The 17,378-nt window shown below is 42.0% G+C and overlaps 1 protein-coding gene across 3 annotated transcripts in view; it reads right to left on the minus strand.

The window, feature by feature from the left end:
- Nucleotides 1–314: 314 nt before the first annotated feature.
- RNF182 (ring finger protein 182) overlaps nt 315–17,378 on the minus strand; it is a 51,269-nt gene continuing 34,205 nt past the window's right edge. For 2 of the 3 annotated variants that reach the window (XM_059880341.1, XM_024983604.2), the window contains exon 2: nt 315–3,583. In XM_059880341.1, the coding sequence (XP_059736324.1) occupies nt 2,615–3,364 (750 nt within the window). In that variant the 5' untranslated portion in view covers nt 3,365–3,583 and the 3' untranslated portion in view covers nt 315–2,614. 3 annotated transcript variants of the gene reach the window in all.

Here is a 17,378-nt window from a genome sequence, read left to right on the forward strand (position 1 = left end):
CTAAGTATCATAAGCATAAAACTGTGACATATTCCCAAATTACCATGACCTTGCCTAACACTGGTCATATTTAAATATCAGGTAAATTTTTTACACTTGTACTGATCACACAAGGTTAGTGAATTCCCAACCAAAATGGATTCTGTTTTGCTCAGCAGCTAGGCAGTCTGGAAAACAAATCAAGCACATTAAAACCAAAAAATTTTATTATAAAGACAATGTTTTTATTTCATCTTTCCTACTTTTGTCCTTTTCCTTAAAAAAAAAAAAAAAAGCACAAAGGTCTTTTATAATAGAGTAGATCAGCTTTGTCAGAAAGTTCTAGAATCTTTATTTGTATAATAAAGGCATTAGCTTAATCAATGTGTTTGAAAGCTCAAGTTTGCAATTATCTAATGTTAAAAGAAGTCCAAAATAATTGAATTTCAACCATCAGTCAGAAAAAAATCAAACGTCTAGCTTGGAAACAATAACAATTTAATGGACAAATAAAACATCACCACAATAAATAAAGGATTGAAGCACTGTCCTTTTTTCATCCAACATCATGAAAAGGTTTTTTGTTGTCATACATTTAAAACTGGTTAACACCAAATTAACTTACTGGCAACTGGGAAAAAAAAAAAAAGAAAAGAAACGAAGACTACCACATTACAGAGACACAAAGCAAGCACAGCGGGCCTGGCACAAATAGCAAAACGCACGGTGCCCACAACCAGAGCTCCCTAGAGCGCGCGCCCCCGATAACGCACCAGGCCATCTGACGTTACATTTCAGGCAAAGCAAGCCTTTTTTAAAAACCTCATAAACATATAAATCCAAACCACAAAACACCTCCTAAACATGACATTTACTCTAAGTACAAATGGATATTTGGAAATTGCATTCACAATGCCATCTAAACTAGATTTCGGGAAATTATAAGTATATAGCTATATTGGGGCTTAAATTCACTGGGCCACATCCCACACATACTTTCCCGTCATATTTACCCTGGGCATACATAGTCTCCAAGTTAACAGTTACAGAATTAAAAACTACTCTTCTAGAAAAGTATCGATTTTTCCTGAATAAACAGATTGGAACTGGTCCACTGTCTTTCACCCAACAAATGTTTCGTCACAAATACGTAAAGTAGCCTTAGTAATGCCCTTTTCTAAGAGTTATAAGTATTTAAACATTTATCATCAGTAATGAGTTTTAGGCTAAAAAACCTTTTTTTTTTTTTTGCCTACTTTCTGTGGGCATTCTATTCCCTCAAACCTAAAATCTGTTACCCAATTTCTTCTCGTAAATATATACATTCAATGTCCCCTACCTCACGAAAAGAAGTTCATTAACTCAAGTCATATAAGCTTATGCTTTTATTTGAAATAAACTGCATGAGAACTTGAATCCATTCTAAAAGGGACTTAACAGGGATGGCAATATGGGAGATTGCACTCTGCCCTTCCATTTTGTTATATACTCCCTTGAAGGGCATCAGCTTGACATCTCTCTTGCCCATCCTTTTGCCTGAGCTACTGCACATAAGCCTAAACCATTATATTTTGGTACAGCTCAACAGAACACAGCAAAATACTTAGGTTCTCGGCACATCAAACCATGAGCTGGAACAGCTCCTGAACTGGGCCTGGGTTTCCACTGCCACAATTTACGCCAAATTGTTACAGGATTAAGTTAAGTGAGTCCATAGTAGAATTTAAAATGAAACGGGGAAAAAATAATCGAAATCCACATATAGTTATAGCAACTAATTTAAATGGAACCCCATCCAGGATAAAGGATGGTGCTGAATGAACAATGTGGTTTAAGAAAAAAAGAAGAAACTAAACTAAAATGCTTTAAGGAAAAGCTCAAATTGGATCTCCATGAACTGCTCTGAGAGAATTTCAGAGAAAGCTGGAGAGCAGAAAATAAACATGGAGAAAAAAAAAAGGGTGTGTGTCCCAAACGAGTGGCCACATTCTGCTTTGAGGTTTACTGATGCCAATTTCCCGGCGTTTTAAGCTCTCTATAGTAATGTGACAAAACAGGCATATAGCTGAAACCACGCAAGAGGCTGGGTTCCTCTTGGCAAGTACCATGCACGGAGGCACCAGCATCTGAGCTGGAGAGGATCCAGGGAAGTGCCAACTGTGGGCCAGGGGCAGGGGTGTGCACTGTGCAAATGGGTGTGCCCTGGGGCTGCCCCCCTCCTGGGTCTACCCTCCATCCCAGGCTAAGATGATGAGAAGAGGCACCAGTTCATGCCTGACCGTCCACAAAGACTCCAGCCGCCACAGCACAACACGTCGGGCCCCGGGGTCCATCTAGCAGCCCTGAGTGGCGGCTGCCCTGTCTCTGGGAAGACTCAGTAGCAAAGCACTAGAAGGCTGAGCTGATCCCTGTCTCTTTTTTGCTAACATGTAAGTAGAAGTGAACATGTTACTTCCAGCATATAGGAAAACCACCGAGTCAATATCTGGATGGGAAACAGACCACAGACATATGCCCAGTGGCTCTGTTCACACCATGGGCGCCGATCACAGAGACTGTGATAGAAAACAAAGGCTAAGTGACCTAACTTGACACGTGGCAAGAGGTGTCTGACTTCTCGGCGCGCCAGTCTCGCTTAAGAGGACGGTGCCAGACAGTCTAGGAATTCGTGGCAGACACACTGGCAGAAGCCATACACCATCAGGATGACGAGGCTGGAGGGGACCAGGCTGACGAAGACGACCCCCAGTGTGACCTTCTTGGAGACCAGTAAGTAGATGCCCAAGGGCAGGGAGCTGAAGTACAGCAAGCCCAGCAACCACACCAGCACCCGGATGGATGTCTGAAAGACCAAGGACGTGCAGTTCCACATGGTCCAGTTGTGCGACACGGCGGTGGTCACCGAGTCGAAGCTGGAGGGCCGGTAGAACTCGACCACGGGCGTGGAGCTGAGTGAGGGCGAGCTCTCCCGCTGCACCTCCATGATGGTGATGACCAGGCAGTTGGAGGACGCGTGGGAAGGGCTGACCAGTGAGGCCAGCCGCTTGGGGGTCAGCAAGAGCTCGGTGGGGTTCTCGGGCAGGCACTTCTTGCCTTTGCCGCCGCCGCAGGTCAGGTTCAGCAGGATGTTGTTGTCGTCGGGCAGGCTGCTGACTTCGTCATCCGGTAGGCACGTCTCGAACCTGCAGAAAGGGCAGACGATGACGCCGTGCGGGGTGTCCCCGAAGTTGATGATCTTGCACAGGCATTTGGCACACACGCGGTGGCAGCACCCCAGCACCTTGGGCTTCCTCTGTTTCAGGTTGTACCGGTTGTAGCAGATCTTACACTCCAGCTCATCTGAGACCTGAGACTCGGCTGCCTCCTCTGGCAGCTGACTGGCCATCCCGGGCTCTGTGCCTCCCGTCCTGGGCCGGACGGGCTGGACGGGTCCCGCAAAAGGAAGGCTTGGACGGTGCCTTCTCTCTGAATTATCACATCGTCCAAATCAGGCAGAGATGCACACAGGCAGGAAAAGGAGGGACAGAAATCGGCCGGGCATTTTCAGTTTCTGCGTATCGCTCTCTGTCTCAAACAGCATATTGACAAAAGCCACGAGAGGGGTCTGCAAAGGAAAAGAGATTCTAATATGGTGAGCGGTTCGCTGAAAAGTGCTTTACGGAATTTTCTGAGCTTCCAGCGATTAGAAGTGGCAGACTTGAAAGGTTAAATCCCCAGCATCTTTTCACGCGTTTCTGCCTCCAGGATATAGGAAAGCATTATCTCTATGCTTAGCTTTTTTCAGTCCACAGATATGATAGTAAAGAAGGCATTAAGAATCTTAGTGGTGTGAAGTACACTGCAGAGCACTATGTGTTCAGCTCAATAGAGAGATTTTTCTCTCTGAAATTGTACAAATTCGGCCTTTTTGAAGACAGAATGGGACACTTACCAGAAATAGATACATTTGCAGTTAAACTCCATTCAGTATAAATTAACTCTTTTAGAGGCCCATTGGTAATAAACTCCGATTGTCTAAATAACCCCAATAGTGCTTCAGAACACACTAAAGGAGGGAAAACTTAAGGATAGATGTTGAAAACGTGTTTTCAGAAAGTAATTTATACAGATGAGAGTGTATTTAAATACAGCAGACTATTCTTACCTTCCCAGTGTAAAGAAATCTGTTACAAGTGTCTTCCTTATTTGACTATTCAATTTCAAACTTTCTGTTTCAATACTAGTCTTGAAAACCATGGCTGTACACATACATTCACTCAAAGAAGAGTGAAGCACATGACACCTAAAATAAGCATTATATCCAAGTCAAGTCTAATTGCCAAGACAGAGAAGAAAACACAGAAATGGAGTTGTTAGTCGTGTCTGACTCTTTGCGACCCCATGGACAGTCACCTACCAGTCTCTTCTGTCCGTGGGATTTTCCAGGCAAGAATACTGGAGTGGGCTGCCATTTCCTTCTCCAGGGGATCTTCCCAACCCAGGGATCGAACCCAGGTCTCCTGCATTGCAGGCAGGCACTTCAGCATCTGAGCCAAGAGTGTTTAAACACAGAACACACGTGCAGTTATGTCTCAAAACATGAAGAATCATGCATGCATGGCTATCAAAAAGTACTCAAACTCCAGCCACTTGCCTACTTTAGCTCATGTAAACTCTCTCTATGGTGAACAGAAAGCATGATGGTTGCTATTACTGCTGACTTTGGACAAATGGCTGAAGACTGATGTCACATAAACAGTCCATTCTCAATTATTAGGACTAAAAGAAGGGAGCAGCAATGTGAGAAATCTCCAAATAATTTTTAGCTTTAATATATGTGATTGGGGGGTGGTAGATTTGTCTTGGGCTTCCCAGGTGGCGATAGGGGAAAAGAATCTGCCTGCCAATGCAGGAGACTTGAGAGACACGGGTTCGATACCTGGGTCAGGAAGATCTCCTGGAGGAGGGCATGGCAACCCACTCCAGTGTTCTTGCCTGGAGAATCCCATGGACAGAGGAGACTGGTGGGCTATGATCCACAGGATCGCTAAGATCCACAACTGAGTGACTTAGCACACAGGCACGCGCAAAGATTTGTCTTAAGTTATATTTTGCTTGGAAAAATATCAGAATGTATTTGAATTTCTGAGAAGACCCCCAAGGAAATAACAGCAGAGGGCGGTCATAAGAGTTCTGAGAAGTAGAATGCAACTATGCCAGCATTTTAAATTTGCCATGGACCCTACTGCCTTAACAGAGAAAAGCCAGTGTGCAGGTAAACTTGGATGGTTTTTGAAATCATGATTAACTGGTTTGTGAATATGTATTATGTTCCTTTTAAATTATGACCTTAGTTAATTTTAAACTGACTCAATATAGTACAAGAATGTATAGTGTAATGGCTAGCATGGTAAGATGTACTCTTGGTGGGAAAAGGAAGACAATCAATAAGTTAGGCTCTTACCTCTGGCATCAGCCAAAAAGTATAGGTAGAGTTTTTTTTAATAGAGTTTACTATTGCAACCCACTCCAGTATTCTTGTCTGGAGAGCTCCATGGACAGAGGAGCCTGGTGGGCTACAGTCCATGGGGTCACAAAGAGTCAGACATGACTGAGCGACTTTCCCATCACTTCACTTTACACTGTATATGAATGCATGTATTTCAAAACTGCTATTAAAGCTAATTTCTCTGTAACTACACTGACATGCAAAAAAGAATATATAGAACTTATTGCGATCATTTCACAATATATATGTAAGTGCCATCCGTTGGGATCCCATGGACTATATCCCGCCAGGCTCCTCTGTCCATGGGATTCTCCAGGCAAGAATACTGGAGTGGGTTGCCATGCCCTCCTCCAGGGGATCTTCCCAACCCAGGGATCAAACCCAGGTCTCCCACATTGCAGGCAGATTCTTTACCAGCTGAGCTACCAGGGAAGCCCCTATAATGCTATATGTAAATTGAATCTCAATAAAACTGAGGGAAATGAAAAAAATTTAAAGGCTGTGTGTGTGTATAAGAATACATTACATTGTCAACATCTGATAGTCAGCTGGTTACTGTAATACTTTCTGTACCCAAGCTTCCTACCATTAAAGGAGCAGCAGGAAAGTTCTATTAATATGTTAAGCCAGCACAATTTTTATTTCCTAATTCTGGGAACATAAGTTATTCACTGAGCCAATGTGTGTCTGAAAGTCGCTCAGTCAGGTCCAACTCTTTGTGACCCCATGGACTATACAGTCCATGCAATTCTGCAGGCAAGAATACTAGAGTGGGTAGCCATTTGCTTCTCCAGCGGATCTTCCTGACCCAGGAATCGAACCGGGGTCTCCTGAGTTGCAGGCGGATTCTTTACCAAGTGAGCTATCAGGGAAGCCTCACTGAGCCAATACTGAGCTATTATTTTCAATAAAGCTTACCTTTTTCACAGAACCACTCTTCATTCCTATGAACATGTTTAGAGTGTTATGATCATAACGTTCTAAAAATTCATACAGGGGCTTCTTGGTAATGTGCAAAAATAAAAATACTGAATGTTTAAATATCCAATCAAAAAAGTACCTACTTTATCTCTAAGGAGTTTTCTAGAAAACCCACTCTATTAGCTTGAAATACTTCATCAACTCCAGGCTCTGAAAGTGGCACTTCTGGGCAGGACTGGCTGACAGCCTTGAGCTCGGGTCACATCCCAGGAAATGCAGCCAGCACAAGGGCTTTCTTTCTGGAATGGCATAAACAGGGCAGTGTCTGTTCCTCTTGGGAGGATGGGGTACCAAGCTCTAGGATACTTAAATACTTCATGTGTCTCATTTTAATTCTAAGGTCCCCCTAAGTACTCAAGTAATAGCCTAAAATCTGTAATTTATAGGGTTACAATTAGTGGGAGTTGTTAATTTGGTCATCTAAAAGTTGGACACTGCAGCTCATTCCCACCCTGCATTCACTCCACAACTGTGGGCCTCAATTCAAATGCTGAATGAAAGAAACTAGACCCCGGAGAGCACACGGTGTATGACTATTTTTAGAAAGCTCAAAAAACAGGCAAAGGTAAGCCGTGGTAGGGATGCAAGTGTAAGTGGTAAAGCCAAGAAGCCAAGCCAGGAAGTGATTAGCATGAAAGTCAGGACAGCAGATACACCTGGGTGTGGGCTGAGAGGCTTGACACGGGCGGCACCTGTGAGCGTCCCTGTCGTCCTACACCATCGGGCAGCACGTTTTTCTGTACTGGCGTTACTTTCAGAGTAAAAAGTGTTTTGTTTTGTTTTGTTTTTTAAGTCCATGGCTAAATACATTTGCTACTTGGATAGCCCAGAGTTTTCTGTCCATGGATACTTTGGATCAACTTTTTTCCTCTGTGATCTGTAAGTTCATTCATTTTTTTTTCCCCCACAAAATTGAGATGCCAGTCATTTATTTATCACGTAAATATCCAAGCATCGCTATAAATCAATATTAAAAAGGATGGAGTCTTTAAAGTGAGCAAATCTGGAGCATTACTTGATGAGAAAAACTAAACGTATGTTTCACCAGACACGGCAAAGAATCCGGCATGCTAAACTGCCTCAAAAACAAATATGTGTGGTTACGTGAGGTGAGTGATGTCGTACCTCATCCTGTTAATCACTTTGCAGTACATCCGAGTATCAAATCATCACACTGTGAACTTTGAACTTACATAATATTGTGTACCAATTACATCTCAATAAAGCTGGAGGGAAAATAAATACAAAAGGTAGATTTTCTTTTCCTAGAAAAATATCTATTCAAATATCTGAAGCTGATATTCCTCATTAGCCACTTAAGTCTTTAATCCTTTTATAGATTATCTAGTGTAAGTATATACAAAGAGATAATCACCTACTATAATTCTTATAAATTAACTTGAGCTTTTAGACAAAGGACTAAATATTTTCATTGCCCTAAATGTGTTAAGGTCCATATAGTTAAAGCTGCGGTTTTTCCAGTAGTTATGTACCGATGTGAAATTTGGACCATAAAGAAGGTTGAGAGCCAAAGAATTGATGCCTTCGAACTGTGGTGCTGGAGAAGACTCTTGAGAGTCCCTTGCACAGCAAGGAGATAAAACCAGTCAATCCTAAAGGAAATCAATTCTGAATATTCACGGGAAGGACTAATACTGAAGCTGAAGCTCCAATGCTCTTGCCACCTGATGCAAAGAGCCGACTCATTGGAAAAGACCCTGATGCTGGGAAATATTGAAGGCAGAAAGAGAAAGGGATGACAGAAGATAAGATGGTTGGATGGCATCATCAATTTAATGGACATGAGTTTGAGCAAACTCTGGGACATAGTGAAGGACAGGGAAGCCTGGCATGCTGCAGTCCGTGGGGTCACAAAGATCAGACACAACTGAGCGACTGAACAAAAAGTGTGTGGTGGTTACTACTTGACTCAAACCCACTGTCTCCACTACTCAAGTCTTTGCTATTAAAGATGCAAACTTGGCTTGTATTTCGAACCAAAGTCCCTCCAGGGGACATCTGTTGTCCACCCACCCAGGATCTTTTTTTTTTCCTTTAGACCACACTGCTCCTTCCCACCTGCCACGGCTTCTTTGGGGAAGCCTTCCCCTCACTCAGATTCTGTGATGTGGACAATGCCACACTGCCTCCCTTCTCTCCCAAGCTGGGATCCGTGACCCCGGCCTGCCTCACCCCAGGACTCCACAAACCCCGTGCTCACAGGGCCCACAGTCTAGGTGGGGATGCAATTCAAACCAGCCCTGTCACAGCACCTCCTGAGCCTTTTTCAATGTAAAGCTTGGAGGAAAGAAGAAACGTACTGAAGGCCAGGGAAGGGAGGACAGACCAAAAATAAATGTACCGGGGAACTGTCATGCCATCAAGAGGGAGAGAAGCAGAAGATGGGCCAAAAAGAGAGAGAGAGAGAAAAGTAAAGGAAGGCAGAGATGCAGGTAAAAGCAAAAGACTTTTCATGAAAGCTGAACTGAGCTTCTGAACCTAATCTTGTGTGAGGCGCACGTGAGTCAGTAAATCCCCATTTTTGCTCATGTTAGATTTTTTGGTAGGATTTCTGCTACTCACAACACAAAGAGCCAGGATATAATTACCATGCTGCATTTAACTTAGAGAATTTACTGTGTATTTATATCTAGGCTTCTGCTTAGTACTACAGAAATTATAAATAAATAATTGAGTAAAACAAGCCAAAGCCAATAGGAATTCTTTAAAAGTTTCATTTGCACATGTGTGTACATGTGCATGCCTGCATGCACACACACACACAAATTTATATACAAAAGCATACAAACATTATCGCCTGTGTGTGTGTGCTCAGTAGTATCCGATTCCTTGAGACCCTATGGGTTGTAGCCCGCCATGCCCTCTGTCCATGGGATTCTCCAGGCAAGAATACTAAAGTGGGTTGCCATTTCTTCCTCCAGGGGATCTTCCCACCCAGGGATTGAACCCATGTCTCCTGTGTCTCCTGCGTTGGCAGGCAGGCTCTTTACAACTGAGCCACTTGGGAAGCCCCCAAAGGCATCATTTTCAGTTCAGTTTCAGCTCAGTCGTGTCCGACTCTTTGCGACCCCATGAACTGCACCATGCCAGGCCTCCCTGTCCATCACCAACTTCTGGAGTCCACACAAACCCATGCCCATCGAGTCAGTGCAGCCATCCAACCATCTCATCCTCTGTTGTCCCCTTCTCCTCCTGTCTTCAATCTTTCCCAGCATCAGGGTCTTTTCCAAGGAGTCAGCTCTTCGCATCAGGTGGCCAAAGTACTGGAGTTTCAGCTTCAACATCAGTCCTTCCAATGGACACCCAGGACTGATCACCTTTAGGATGGACTGGTTGGATCTCCTTGCAGTCCAAGGGACTCTCAAGAGTCTTCTCCAACACCATAGTTCAAAAGCATCAATTCTTCGGCGCCCAGCTTTCTTCACAGTCCAACCCTCACATCCATACATGACCACTGGAAAAACCACAGCCCTTGACTACACGGACCTTTGTTGGAAAAGTCATCATACATATTGTTTATTTATTAGTGGTCTCTCTATGTGTTCCCTTTTTATTTGGTTAATTTCTCCTCTTCACTTCCCTTCACTGGTATCAGCCTGAAAGGCACTCCCTTCCCTCCAATAACCCATATTAACTACCTGCTATGTTTTCTTCCAGGAGAAGGCAATGGCACCCCACTCCAGTACTCTTGCCTGGAAAATCCCATGGATGGAGGAGCCTGGTGGGCTGCAGTCCATGGGGTCGAAAAGAGTCTGACACTGCTGAGCAATTTCACTTTCACTTTTCACTTTCATGCATTGGAGAAGGAAATGGCAACCCACTCCAGTATTCTTGCCTGGAGGATCCCAGGGACAGTGGAGCCTGGTGGGCTGCCATCTATGGGGTTGCAGAGTCGGACACGACTGAAGCAACTTAGCAGCAGCATGTTTTCTTCCATATATATTCCAACGTGCATATTATCTATCCATGTACATATAATTGGAAAGACACTATAAGCACAGTTTTTCCCATTATTTTTCCTAACTATTACACTATATCCAGTTTTCTGCATCTTGTTTTTCCCACTAAATAAAGACTCACTTTTAAAATCTCTCAATTCAACCAATACAGCCCCAAATTCCTTTTTAACGGCGGTATAACATTTCACCATTGGGATGAATGTAATATAGCCCACCATTCCTCCCCTGATAAGCATTCATGTATCTCCATTTTGTCCTCCACACTAACATTATTGTAGAACACAATCTTGGGATACACACCCATGCATACAGCGTTTCATTTTTTTAAGAGAACAAGGAGTGGAATTCCTGGGTCAAACAGATGTTACTCTGCACACATGCTGCTGGATTGTCTTCTAAAAAGACTGTCACACAGACTTCAAAACTCAGTAATGTGAGAGCTCTTCTCCCCTAACAGCAATAGATGATATTGATGTAATTTTTGCCAGCCTGAGGGGTGATATGTCATGATTTGAGCGAGACTGTCTTCTCATTTGTTGGCCTCCAGGATTTGTTCTTCTCTGAATTCTGTCTTCACGTTATTGTTGTTTAGTCGCAAAGTTGGGTCTGACTCTTTTGCAGCCCCAGGGACTGTAACCCACCAGGCTCCTCTGTCCACGGGATTTCCCAGGTAAGAATACTGGAATGGGTTGTCATTTCCTTCTCCAGGGGATCTTCCCGACCCAGGGATGGAACCAGTGTCTCCTGCATTCCAGGCAGATTCTTATCTGCTAAGCCAAGTCTAATTTGTTGGCCTTCTGCATCTGCTTGACATGTATTAAAATCTCATGCGTTCCGAGATCTATTTCCGATGTTCTACTATATTGCATTGATCTATTTGTTTAGCCATCTGTCTCGACCATAGTCACTTGAGTATCATGGCTTTTTAGTATGTTTTGATACCTGGTAAGTTATGTCTCCTTGAGGAAGTCTCCTTTATTAATTCATTCAACTATTTATTAAGTGTCTCGTATGTTCCAGACACAATTGTAGGTGTTGACGATTCAACCGCGAGCAAAATCCCTTCTCTCCTGAGCTTACATTTCAGTGGTCTGGAGGGAGGCAATGGAGGAATTATTTTCTTGGCTATTAGTGGCACTTAACCTTCTGTTATAAATTTTCAGATCATTTTATCAAATTGGAAAAAAAACTGTTGGGATTGGAATCGTATCAAATGTATAAATATTAAGACTTCTAAGCAATTATCCTCCAATAAAAAATATACTAAGACTTCCAATCCAAGAACAGGGTCTCTCACTTGTTTACAATCTTGATCTGTGTTATTCAATATATTTTCATTTTCTCCATGTTTCATGCCTTTTAAAATTATTCTTTAGTATTTTTAGGGTTTTGCTACTATTCTAATTTGTCCTTACCCTTCATTTATAAGGGACTGTTGCTATTTTGGGGCAAGAAGGAGGCTTTGATTTTATTTATTTTAAATTTAGCCACTTACCAAATTCTCTTATGTTTACAGGATTTACTGGGGGTGTCTTGGATTTGCAAGGTATACATTGATATCACTAGGGGTAAAAGATAGTTTTAGCTTGTCTTTTCTAGTATTTATTCCAGTTATTTCATTTTTCTTGTTTTAATGAACTTACCACAAACTCTAAGACAAAGTTAACAATTCCCACTAGAATGTAAGCTCCATGAATCACAGCCTTTTCTCTTTTTTATTCATTCCTGAGAACACAGACCAATATCCTGACCCAAAGGAGATGCTGGAAAAAACATTTGTTAAATAAATAAGTGATAGAAAGTTTAGTTACTTAATAACTAAGTATTAGTAACACTACTGTAAATTTTGTGTTTTGCTGTTTAGGATGATACTGTTTATTTTGGTAAATGGTCCACTGTACTAGGCCTTATACAGCAGGGCTTCCCTGGTGGCTCAAATGGTAAAGAATACACGTGCAGTGAGGGAGACCTGGGTTCGATCCCTGGGTTGGGAACGTCCCCTGGAGGAGGGCATGGCAACCCACTCCAGTACTCTTGCCTGGAGAATCCCCATAGACAGAGGAGCCTGGCAGGCTGCAGTCACGGGACTGCAGAGTCGGATTCGACTCATGTAGTTTCTTTCCATTCTTCCTGTTTCTGATTTATATTTTTTTACTGTGTCTACACATTTTATTAAACACTTTTCAGCATCTCCTGATATGACCATATGGTTTTCTAGCCCTAATTTGATCCGGTGAAGGATTTCACTGATAAGATTTCGACTCTTCTGTTCTTGGGATAAACCCTACTCAAATGGTAAAGAATCCACCTGCAATGCAGGGGACCTGGGTTCAGTTCCTAGGTTGGGAAGATCCCCTAGAGGACGGCATGGCAACCCGATCCAGTATTCTTGCCTGGAGAATTCCATGGACAGACGAGCCTGGTGGGCTATAATCCATGGCGTCTCAAAGAGTCGGACATGACTGAGCGACTAAACATTCACACAAATAAATCTCATCTATAACTTCATATGATCCCATTGCCTTTTTAAAAATAATTTTTATTTATTTTTTGGTTTTGATCACACTGGGTATTCATTGCTGCAAGCAGGCTTTCTCGAGTTGCAGAGCACAGGCTTCTCACTGTGGTGGCTTCTCTCGTTGTGGAGCAAGGCACTGGGGCACTTGGGCTTCAGTAGCTGCTGCCCAGGGGCTCATTAGCTGTGGTTCTCGGGCCCTAGGGGGCACAGGCTTCAGCAGTTGTGGCGCATGGGCTCGGTTGCCCGTGGCATGTAGGATCTTCCCCAATCAGGGACCAAATCCGTGTCCCCTGCATTAGCAGACCGTCTCTCACTCATTATACCATGAGGGAAGTCCCACCACGGCCTTTTTAAAGGGAAGATCTTTAATCACTTTTCCAATGTCTTTTATGGTATTTATTGTCTTACTCAAATTTTCTACTTTTTCCTGAGTCAAGTTTAGACATTTATATTTGGCAAGGAAATAAGCCATTTCAGGTTTCTGAAATTTTATTGTCCTGGAGCTGAATGAAGTTATCTTTTTTAATCTTTGTTTTTATTTATGTATTGGTTTGCACTGGGTCTTAGGTGCAGCACGCCGGATCCTTTATTTCTGTTGTGGCATGCAGCGGGATCCTTGCTTGCAGCCTGGGGGATCTCGTTCCCTGACCAGGGATGAATCCTGGGCCCCCGGCATTAGGAGCACAGAGTCCTAGCCACTGGACCACCAGGGAGGTCTCAAATGCAGTTGTGTTTGTTATCTTCTTTGAATTGCTCCTGTAGCTCTGATTATATCCTTTTTCTCATTTCTAGTCTGTAAATTTTCACTCTCTATTCATTTCCTAATCAGACACAAATCTTTATGTCTTATCTTACTGTTTCAAAGAACCAGCTGTTTACAGCTGGATCCCAGGGACAGAGGAGCCTCATGGGCTCTACAGTCCATAGCGTAGGACACGACTGAGGCAATTTAGCACATGTAAATTTAGCATATGTATTTATCCTTTCTATTATTTTTTATTTCACTAACTTCAGCTTTTGCTATTGTCTCCTTCTGATTACTTTAGTTTGTTTTGTCATTCTTCTTTCTCATTTCATGATGAGGTACACTTTGTCTCTATTCTTAAATAATGAACACATCCCAAGGCTGTAAACTTCCACTGCCTATAGCTTTCATTCTACCTCACAGCTTTTAGAATAAATCATGCCCCCTTTATTGATTTCTAGATATCGTGTAAATTGACTTTTGCCTCTTCTTTTGATACAAAGGCCATAAAGAGTGATTTTAAATTTCCAAGTAAAGTTTCTTTTTTATTACCTTCTCTTGTTCATTTCTAATCTTACTGGATTATGATCAGAGAATGAGATCTGTAAAAATCTCTTTTCCTTTGGCTTTGTTAAGGTCTTCTTTGTGGTCAAGTATATAATCAAGGTTTGTAAGTAAACCAGAAAAGAAATATTCTGTATTCAAAGGATGTAAGGTTCTTGCATATCTGTTAAATCTAACTTTTTTACTTATTCAATTTCTCCATCTTAGAGGTCTGCATGAACTTAAGATGGGTTGAGACAAACGAGAAAGGCTTACTAAAGTGTCTCATCGTAACTGCATTTCTAATCCTCTGCTTTACAGATTTAATGGCTATGTTCTTTATATATACAGGCTTATGTATCTTCTTCATAAACTGTGCTTTTTAAGAATCATTATATAATCTCTTTCCTTATCCTAAGTATGCCTTTATCTTAAATATAACTTAAATACTAAACCTAATATTACTAGTTCTTCTGACTCTCTGTATTGACCTGGGATCTTTGTCTACCGTTTTTTTTTGTTTTGTTTTTGTTTTTTCAACTTCCATTACTTTGTTTCAAATGTTTCTTAAAAATACCATATAGCTGGGTTTTGCTTTTGAATTTAGTCTAATAGTATCAAATTTTTAATGGGAAAATTCAGTTCATTCACATTTAATGTAAAGACTATTTGAACTTACTCTTTCCTTTCCACTTCAATTCAATGGTTAATTTAGAAATTAAAAAAAAAAATTCCTCTGCTATTGTCTCTGCTCACCTTGAAGTATTTCTGATTAACTTCTGTTTAGATGCTTTTCACTTGATACTCTTCTTAAGTACTTTTGTTAGAAAATGGGTGATGACGTCTCTGAATTTTTACGTAACAGTAAATTTCTTTTACCCTAACAGAGAGATGGTAGCTTGACTGTGTATGCGATTTTCACTTTTGTCTCCATGGTCTATGGAAGGGACCCCACTATCTCTAGCTTCTGGGGTCAGCAGTGAGAAGTGTGTTGCTAGTCTGCTGCTGCTGCTGCTGCTGCTAAGTCGCATCAGTCGTGTCCGACTCTGTGCGACCCCATAGATGGCAGCCCACCAGGCTCCGCCGTCTCTGGGATTCTCCAGGCAAGAACACTGGAGTGGGTTGCCATTTCCTTCTCCAATGCAAGAAAGTGAAAAGTGAAAGTGAAGTCGCTCAGTCGTGTCCGACTCTTTGCGACCCCATGGACTGTAGCCCACCAGGCTCCTCCGTCCATGGGATTTTCCAGGCAAGAATACTGGAGTGGGGTGCCATTGCCTTCTCTGATAATCCTTAAATGGTAGGTAATTCATTCTCTCTTTCTGGAAGCTTTTAAGGTTTTGCTTTGTATTCTTAAAGAGTTCGAGAACTTTTCCAGTATTACAGAGAATTGAGAAATCTTGCCTGGAACTTGATGAGCCATTTGAATGTACAGACACAAGTCTTGATTTTCAAGCTCAGAAAATTTATTTCTTATATTTATTTAATTATTGCCTTTCCTCCATCTGTCCTTTTCCTCCCTCTGGCTCTCCTGTTACTCACATGTTATATTTCCTAGATCCATTTTCTCTTGTGATTTGGATCCCTTTCTTTATATTTTTGTTCTATGCTTTCAGCTTCTTCCACTTGAGAGACCTGGCTCTTCATTCAAGTCTCCAGGAAGACTGTCATCTCCTTCAATTCATTTACTGAAATGTTTGATGGGAAAATCATGCTTTTCCTCTCTAGGAAGTCTTCTTAGGCTGCATTTAAATCTCCTTATGTGCTCTTACTATATTTTGTCAGGTCGGCGTCTGTCTCCAGCTGCCACTCTACCGCATTAACCATGTGTTCATGGAACCATTATTTCTGTTATATCCCTGGGGATCTGGCTGGGAACGGGAGGACCCACGTGACTACACTTCCATGAGGGGACACAGAGGTCTCTACTCTGTGACCTCGCAGAGTGACAGCAGGCAGCCACCATTTATCATCATCCTACCTAAAAGACTTCCTTGAATACTTTGAAGCTGCCTAAGAGATCCTTGCAATTTTTGTTTGTGTTAGAAAGTTCTTGGTCAAAAGAAAGTCCCCTGTACCTTCCTCTATATATAAACTTTCATAATTTTTACTATAATTACTTCTGTTAATTAAGAGACTTTCTCTAAGAAACTGAAAAATTTTAGAAACATACATAACCTTCATAATAATGAAGGGCACCATCATTCCTATTTAATAGACATATGCTGTGCTGTGCTAAGTTGCTTCTGTCGTGTCAGACTCTTTGTGACCCCACGGACTGTAGCCCCCCAGGCTCCTCTGTCCATGGGGATTTTCCAGGCAAGAATACTCAAGTGGGTTGCCATGCCTTTCTCCAGGGGATCTTCCCGACCCAGGGATCAAACCCTCGGCTCTTGTGTCTCCTGTTTTGGCAGGTGGGTTCTTTACTACTAGCACCACCTGGGGAGCCCCAAAGGATATGTAAATGGACACAAAAGATAAGCATTTTTTCCAAGATCACATAAGAAATAAGAACAAAGGGAGCTCAAAAAATAAGCCATCAAATGTGATGCTATTTTGTCGCCTGTCCAGGGTTCTGTCCTCTGTCTCACTCCAGTGTCCATATAAATTATCTTTATATGTCTCAGGGTGAATTTAGTTTCTTCCAATATTTCTCATACTGGTTTCATTTAGCCTGAATCATGCTCACGGAGTCCATCAACCATTTTAATTTGGCATTAACAGGACAGGTTATATTTTTTCCCCTTATGAAACAGCAACACTGCCAAGTCTCAATTCTCATTTCCTGGATCCTCCTCCAATCCTGGAAAATAAACAGTATTAACATTGCTTCCTACATGGGTAGACAGTATATTTTAAAGGGTTCTCTAACCAAAAAACTGATACAGATTGAGCAGCAGTCACTTACATTACCTATGGTTCCTGTTTTTAGAGATGGTGCTAAAGACTTGCTTCTATCTTTAATTTCTTTTTGTGCAAAACTGGAACATTATTATTCAAACATTTTCGGGTTTTGATCATCAGTTTTTATGACATCTTAAATTCTTGACTGATAGCTCTAACCCACCCCCCACCCAAAAAGTGAAAAACAATATGAGAGATGCCAGCACTTGCAGCACCATCCTTCTTTGTGAATAACCAAGGCAG

The sequence above is a fragment of the Bos taurus genome, chromosome 23 (assembly GCF_002263795.3).
Source record: "Bos taurus isolate L1 Dominette 01449 registration number 42190680 breed Hereford chromosome 23, ARS-UCD2.0, whole genome shotgun sequence".
In the NCBI taxonomy this organism is placed as follows: Eukaryota; Metazoa; Chordata; class Mammalia; order Artiodactyla; family Bovidae; genus Bos; species Bos taurus.